Source organism: Lycium barbarum, chromosome 1, assembly GCF_019175385.1.
Source record: "Lycium barbarum isolate Lr01 chromosome 1, ASM1917538v2, whole genome shotgun sequence".
Classification (NCBI taxonomy): domain Eukaryota; kingdom Viridiplantae; phylum Streptophyta; class Magnoliopsida; order Solanales; family Solanaceae; genus Lycium; species Lycium barbarum.
Genome location: NC_083337.1, coordinates 166,388,011 through 166,396,427, shown reverse-complemented (window position 1 = coordinate 166,396,427; position 8,417 = coordinate 166,388,011). Strand labels below are relative to the sequence as shown.

The window sequence follows — 8,417 nt, the reverse complement described above, 5'->3', positions numbered from 1 at the left end:
CTGACCAGCTTAAAGTCATTTTGTGCTTAAAATAAGCTCAAAAAAATAATTGAACCTATTTGACTTAGCTTATTTAAAGAAGCTTATAAGCTGAAAACAGCTTATAAGCCAAAAAAAATAAGTTAGACTACCCTAACTTATTTAAAGCAACTTATAAGCTGAAAACAGTTTATAAGCCAAAAAAAATAAGTTAGACAACTCCAACTTATTTTTTTTAGCTTATAAACCCATCTAAACAGGCTCATAATCTTTTCTTCTTTTCACTAATATAAAGGCTCTAGAGCTAAAGTTTTGTAACTAATACTAGCAGTTGTTTAATTCGAAAAATATTCCTTCTGAGGTACCTACCCAGTGCCTGTTAAAAAATGCATTCTGCACCACACTTAAACGTAAAAAACAAGCTCGTTTAAATGAGAATTATTTGATATCGTATAAGGGAACACCTCATGCCCTCAATTACTAATGTTAGCCGGACTCGGGCAGTATCAGATTTATGTATGATATGGAAAAGATCTTCGTACATTTTACCCTCTCCAAACCCCACATTATGATACGGAAAAGAAACATCAACTAGTTTAGATTACATATATAATCGCCATAATGTTACATGAAAAATTTAATCATCAACTACTACTTTCATGATTTTTAAGCGGATCATAGACAGACACTACAAGAAAGTATAGAAATTGCAACAGTTCTTTTGGCAACAAAAATAATATAGTTGGCAAAAGTCAATATTTGGCAACAACTTAGTTTTATTGTTGGCATATATGATGAATCTTTTAAAAATGAACTTTTTTTTGTTGCCAAAAATTTAATTTTGTTGTCATATAGTATTGACTATTGTTGCAACAAGTATTTTTAGCAACTAAACAAAAAAAAAAGATATTGCACGTCATTGGAATAACAGTCGTTGGGAAAAGTTTATGCAACAAGAAAAAAAATGTTATTGCCAAAAGTACTTTTTACAACAATAATCTATCTATGGCAACAAAAAACGATTCGTCGCCAAATGCCTTGTAGCGAGAGAAATGAGAAGGTAGCCACTTTTCGGACAACTAATTAATATTTAACTACTGTTTTAAAATTATCCCATATTCTTTAATGCAGAAATAAAATTTGACCCCTAGCTATAACATTTCTGAACTCTTGGAATTTTTCATGGAGTATTAAAAGCCCACCGTCCAAACTTCAACATCTTTTTATGGAGTTTGAAGATAGCTCCATGAATTTTTTCTAAAATTTAAAATGTGCAATTCAAAATCTAGAATTTTTTCACTCCAGAAGAAATTCCTGAGGTTTGACCATTTACTGTCACACTTTTATCTAAATTTTAGTTTTGCATTAAAATATAATTGTTATTCAATTACATTTCAAATGGCAACTAAACTTTAAATTCTGGTCCAAAAAGTGACTAACCAACTCACTTTTTTTACGAAAATAGAGGGTAGGAATCCTTCCTTGCTTTCCTAACTGCAAAGATCGACCCTGGGCTTTAAAACTCCGAAGTGGCAAGCGTGGGCCTAAACGCAAACAAATATGAGGAAATTCCACACATTTTTTTGCGCGGATGAACCTTCGTTTGGGGTGGTCTTTAAGTTTTGTCCCTCAAATCGGTGGTCTTTAATATTTGACCTTCGCTTAACACCTAGAAGTTCTGGATTCGAACCCAGGCTCAGTTTAAAAAAAAAAAAACGCAAGCCATTGAGATTTGCAAGGCATAAGTTGGACCTTAAGGCAAACTTTTACCCAAAATTAGGCCTTAAGCAAATTAATTTTTTTTGGTCTTAAGGTAGAGTTTGAAACACAAGGTGAATCCCAACTTATGCCTTGCGATTTTTTTTAAATTTTTAACTGAGCGGGGGTTCGAACCTCGAATCAAGAGGCTTGTGGCGAAGGTAAAAAATTAAAGACCATTGATTTGAGGGACAAAAATTAAAGACCACCCCAGCGAAGGCCAATCCTGCAAATTGCCAATTTCACAAAGCAATATATTTTGTAGGCTATTTACAACATTTTTTTGCTCGGATTATCCTTCTTTTGGGTGGTCTTTAATTTTTTTCCCCTCAAATTGCTGGACTTTAGTTTTTGTCCTTCGCTTAAAAAGGTGGCTGAAAATATCCTAAAGTTATGGGTTCGAACCGTCGCTCAGTCAAAAAATAAAATACAAGGCAAGGCTTTTGCAAAAAGTCTGCCTTATACGGCAGACTTTGCCTAAGGCATAACTAAAAATTTACCTTAAAAGGCAAATTATGTCATCTCCAGCATAGGTTTTATGTAATTTGGCCTAGATAGACATAAGTTCATAGAAACCTATGTCTTGCGAAATTATTATTATTATTTTTGAATCTGCTGAATTTCCAATCCAGAACCTCGAGGTATTTTCAGCCATATTTTTAAGCGATGGCTAATAATTTTAGAGACCAGCGAATTGAGGAACCCAAAAATTAAAGACCAGTCCGTATGAAGGCCAATCGTGCAAATTTCCCTATTTACAGGGAGTAGCTAATGTTTGGTATACAGGTTATTATGAATCCTTCGTTGCTTTCCTAACTGGACCTTTATTACGGCCATGATTCTCCTTGAGGCCCATCTTAATGATATGAATTGCTTAGCGGATCTAAGCCCCCGTTTGGCCATAAGAATTATTCACTTTATTCCGGAATTTTTTTTCACTTTTTTTTCGAAATCAGCGTTTGGCCATGAGAATTCCGAATACAACTTGAAGTTATATTCCGGAATACCAAAAACTCAAAAAACTTGTTTTTCAAAAAATTTCACCTTTTTATTATATTTCACTAAAAACTACAATTTCAAAAATTATGGCAAACACAACTCCAACTCCAAAATTCCAAAAAAAATGTTTTTTTTTTTTTTGTATTTATGTACAAACGGGGCCTAAATTTGTCAAACAAACTCTTGCTACCGCTTATCCTGGTCTATCTACTGTTTTTTTGAGCGGATTTTCCTTCATTTGGGGTGGTCTTTAATATTGGGCCTTCAAATTGGTGGTCTTTAAGTTTTACCCCTTGCCAAACACCCCGAGGTTGTGGGTTCGAACCCCAGCTAGGTTAAAAAAAAAATCACAAAGCAGAATTTTGTAAATCTGTCCAGCGAAATTCTACCTTAAAGCAGAATTTGGGCCGCACAAGCAGAATTTACATGATACAGGTAGAATTTCTGTCCATGTAAATTCTGCCTGAAAGGCAAAATTTAAAGACCACCATTTTAATGGGTAAAAATTAAAGACCACCCCAGCGAAGGGCTATCCTCCAAATTGTCCTAGGAATAACTGGTCAAGTACACAACGAAAAAGTAGCATATTTACCTAATTAAAGGATCATTGAAGGTTTCAACTTTCAAGTGAAAAAGGGGATTATAAAATCTCCAACTATCACAAGTGAAGAAGTAGTCGTCAGGACCTGAGAGGCCAATAAACTATAGCAATAAACTGCTGCTGGAATATTGGATATTTATCCAATTATTTGTGCACTTAAATAGCCTTGTAATATCCCTAACTTAATGCTATAGTGTTATTTGGACTTTCAAGAATTTAACCACTAGAGTGCTTGGCTTTGGAATCATCACAAACTGTTTCATATGTCTAACCAGATAATTGGAAATTTAAAAAGATTGGACTAAAGAAAACGAAAGGAAAAAAACACAAAAGTGAGACTTTTGGCCGTCAGAAGGTATCGAATGGCAAATAAGGAAAATATAATTGATTACTGTCTGGCATGGTAAAACCAAGCTCCTCACAAATATTATTTCACAACTCACGATTCTCACTCTTTTAGTCTACAAAAATGTAACAACAACGAAGAGGATTGCATCTAAGCCTATGTGGCAAAAAAATTATTTTTGTTGCCATAGATTGATTATTGTTTCAAAAAATACTTTTGGCAATAATTTTTTTTTATTGCATAAGCTTTTTCCAACGGCTGTTATTGCAACAACGTGCAACAATTTTATTTTTTGTTGCCAAAAATACTTTTTGCAACAATAATCAATATTATGGCAACAAAAAAGCTCATTTGCCAACAATAAAACTAAGTTGTTGCCAAATATTAAATTTTTTGTTGTCATTTTTGTACTTTCTTGTAGTGTCTGTTTGGCCAAGCTTCTAAAATTAGCTTATTTTGAAAAGTGTTGTCCAAAAATGTATTTTTAACGAAAAATAATTTGTGTTTGGCCAATTAATTTAAAAAGTACTTTTGAGTAGCAATTAGTGGAAAAAAAACTATTTTTTTAGCTTCTGAAAAACAGCTTCTGCTACTCTCCAAAAGCAATTATTTTCTCCCAAAAGTTTGGTCAAACACCTCACTTTTTAAAAATAAGCACTTACTGAAAAAAATAAGCACTTTTGGGAAAAAATAAGCTACGTCAAATAGGCTATAAGTAGCAGTTTTTAGAATGAGCTGATTTTTTAAGTTTGGCCAAACAGGCTAGTCGAGATGTACTATTATTGTCATTTAACGCACGGAAATATAAGAAAAATAAATGTTTTTGTATTCTAGTTTAGTTATGTTGTATATCGGGCTACGTTGCGTAAATATTTTCAAAAGTTGTATATGTTTATCCTACACTTTTACACGTTTTTAAGAAAAAGTTTAATAAGAAAAGTAATTTAACTAGTTTACTCTAATTACTTTTTGAATTTTCTACCAGATTAATTTTAACCTTAGTAATATTTTATTCTTAACTTCTTATTTTTCCTTAATTAATCATGACTGCATGACATACCACTTCGTTTGATATTTTCTGGAATTCGTGCTCCTCGATAATTAAAAATCCGGTAGGATTTGCAATAAAGTTCACAAAAATATTGTGTGGGGCAGCCGTCGGTGTGTTATATTGGAAAGAGTATGGTCGGTCCAACACGGATACGTAATACCACGTCTACAGGAAATAGGAACATTCGAGAACCCATAAAACACGTTCAAATAATTCCCTGATTGGTCAGATTTAGGAAACACGAACATTCTAGAACCCCTAACACGAACCATTATATACCCCTCCTCTCTACATATCTCACCATCATATTTTTTTTTAATTCTTTCTTCACAAAGCATAATATAATTTAACTCTCCTCTTTTTAAAAGCAATGGCTGGAAAAGGTGAAGGACCTGCTATTGGTATTGATCTAGGAACAACATATTCTTGTGTTGGTGTTTGGCAACATGATCGTGTTGAGATTATTGCTAATGATCAAGGAAACAGGACGACACCGTCTTATGTTGGATTTACTGACACTGAACGTCTTATTGGTGATGCTGCTAAGAATCAGGTTGCCATGAATCCCATTAACACCGTTTTCGGTAAGCTTTTCTATTTGACGATCTAATGTCATAGTTTCTCTTATGCTTATTCTGTATGATTGTGTGATTTATTGCGAGATGAAGTTTCAGGAATGACGTGTTGTGAATTGTGATTCATATGACTTTGCTTGTTTAAAACATAAGAAAGCACCTGTAGATCTCAAGTCTGAATTCCGACGTACTAAAATTATCATGTAGTCCAGTAGATTGTTAATAATATCAAGTTGACAGGATATAATTAATAAGACAGTCTGGTGAATTGATCGTGGCATAACAAAATAACAACATATAGTGAGCCTATAAGCTCGGCACTTGTGCTTTGTTAAGTCAATTAATCAGGCAACCTGAGCTGATAACATGTTTGCGTATTAACAACAAAAAGGATAAGTCCGATCTGCCTTGTACATTATCAGAATTTGACGAGGATGGAGTGCATCAGAGTGTACTCTGAATTTAATTGGATGTGTAATATAGATCTGGTGTGACAGATGTTGATTCTTATTGTTATATTGGATTTGATATTTTGGTAGTTTGGCGCTCTTTCGTTCCATTAGCTGCTGTCGAGGGATTTTTGGCGCTGTTTTTATCTGGAAAGAATATCAATATCTTATTGCATGCTTTAGCCATTGCTAGGCAGTAGTCTGAATTGTTTGGTTACTGAACTGTTTAACCAAACACTTGTTGGGAACATGTTGTTTCATGGCTTTCAGGTCTATTTTCTATTTATTTTTTGGTAAACCATTAACAAACAAAAGAGCCATTACACATACAGAGCACCTAGAGTCCATAGCCACCCTTCTAGGACTTTGTCCTCTAAGCCTCCTACTGAAAACTAATTACAAGAAAAACTGTTGGATCAGCCGAATACATCTTTGAGCCTTCTTAGAACCTCTATATTTATATTTTGCTATCCTATCTATTTCTTGATCACATATATTGCAGTAGCAACTTGTCAATAATTTTGTAATGAAATTTATGTGCTTTCCATGCTAGCTTGCTATTCATTGGGTGTAACGCAAACAAATCATGTTAACATGATTTGAGTTTTGCTATTAAGTGCTGACTGTGCTTTCAATTTGCAGATGCAAAGCGGCTTATTGGTAGGAGGTTCAGTGATGCATCTGTACAGGGTGACATGAAATTGTGGCCTTTCAAGGTTATTCCTGGACCTGGTGATAAGCCAATGATTGTTGTAAACTACAAGGGCGAAGAGAAGCAGTTTGCTGCTGAAGAAATCTCTTCTATGGTGCTAACAAAGATGAAGGAAATTGCAGAGGCCTTCCTTGGATCTACTGTGAAAAATGCTGTGGTGACTGTGCCAGCCTACTTCAATGACTCACAGCGTCAGGCTACAAAGGATGCTGGGGTTATTTCTGGACTAAATGTCATGCGTATTATTAATGAGCCTACAGCTGCTGCCATTGCTTATGGTTTGGACAAAAAGGCTTCTAGTGTAGGTGAGAAAAACGTGCTTATCTTCGATCTTGGTGGTGGTACTTTTGATGTATCCCTCCTCACCATTGAAGAGGGTATTTTTGAGGTGAAAGCTACAGCAGGAGACACTCACCTTGGAGGTGAGGATTTTGATAACAGAATGGTGAACCATTTTGTCCAGGAATTCAAGAGAAAGCACAAGAAAGATATTAATGGTAACCCGAGAGCTCTAAGAAGATTAAGGACAGCTTGCGAGAGGGCAAAGAGAACTCTCTCTTCCACTGCTCAGACAACAATTGAAATTGACTCCCTGTATGAGGGGGTTGACTTCTATTCTACCATTACACGTGCCAGATTCGAGGAGTTGAACATGGATCTCTTTAGGAAGTGTATGGAGCCAGTTGAGAAATGTTTAAGGGATGCCAAGATGGATAAGAGTACTGTTCATGATGTTGTTCTTGTTGGTGGATCCACTAGAATTCCTAAGGTGCAGGCGCTTTTGCAAGATTTCTTCAACGGCAAGGAGCTGTGTAAGAGCATTAATCCAGATGAAGCTGTTGCCTATGGTGCTGCTGTGCAAGCCGCCATTCTTAGTGGAGAAGGTAATGAGAAGGTCCAAGATTTGCTGCTTTTGGATGTCACACCTCTTTCTCTAGGGTTAGAAACTGCAGGAGGTGTGATGACTACCCTGATTCCAAGGAACACTACAATTCCTACCAAGAAAGAGCAGGTATTCTCGACCTATTCTGATAACCAACCCGGAGTGTTGATTCAGGTTTTTGAGGGTGAGAGAGCAAGAACAAGGGACAACAACTTATTGGGTAAATTTGAGCTCTCTGGTATTCCTCCTGCTCCTAGGGGTGTGCCTCAGATTACTGTCTGCTTCGACATTGATGCAAATGGTATCTTGAATGTCTCTGCCGAGGACAAAACCACTGGACAGAAGAACAAGATCACAATTACCAATGACAAGGGTAGATTGTCAAAGGATGAAATTGAGAAGATGGTCCAGGAAGCCGAGAAGTACAAGGCAGAGGATGAGGAGCTCAAGAAGAAGGTGGAGGCCAAAAATTCATTGGAGAACTATGCCTACAACATGAGGAATACAATAAAGGATGAGAAAATTGGTTCTAAGCTTAGCTCAGATGACAAGAAAAAGATTGAGGATGCCATCGATCAGGCAATTTCATGGCTAGATAGCAACCAGCTGGCAGAAGTTGACGAGTTCGAGGACAAGATGAAGGAGCTTGAGGGTATCTGTAATCCCATCATTGCGAAGATGTACCAGGGTGCTGGGGCTGATGCAGGTGTACCTACGGATGATGCACCGCCAGCTGGTGGTAGCAGTGCAGGACCTAAGATTGAGGAGGTCGACTAGAGGGTTGATAGATACTAGCTGTTTTCTTTTCATTAGTATAGTTTAGGAGATTACTTTGGACTGGCTCTTAGCTTCGAATTTTTTGTGTTGTGAATTTCATGCTGGTGTTTTTTCATTATTGTTGGTATTTTTAAATAGCAATGTTAAGTTGGTAATTTCTTCCAGGTAGCTGTTAATACTCTTTCTGGCTGTCTGCTCGAGTTTACATTTTTAAAATTTTGCGTGCTCTAGCCAGTAACAAGGAAAGAATTACAACATTTAGCCGAAAAGGCAATATGATTTGTAAG

General features: G+C 36.0%; 1 protein-coding gene across 1 annotated transcript; it reads left to right on the top strand.

Annotated features, from left to right (window-relative positions):
* Nucleotides 1-5,040: 5,040 nt before the first annotated feature.
* Nucleotides 5,041-8,294, top strand: LOC132605548 (heat shock cognate 70 kDa protein 1). The gene is made up of 2 exons (XM_060318678.1): nucleotides 5,041-5,318; nucleotides 6,401-8,294. The coding sequence occupies exons 1-2, from the start codon at nucleotides 5,105-5,107 to the stop codon at nucleotides 8,128-8,130; spliced, it is 1,944 nt and encodes a 647-aa protein (XP_060174661.1). The 5' UTR covers nucleotides 5,041-5,104; the 3' UTR covers nucleotides 8,131-8,294.
* The last annotated feature ends 123 nt before the right edge of the window (nucleotides 8,295-8,417 follow it).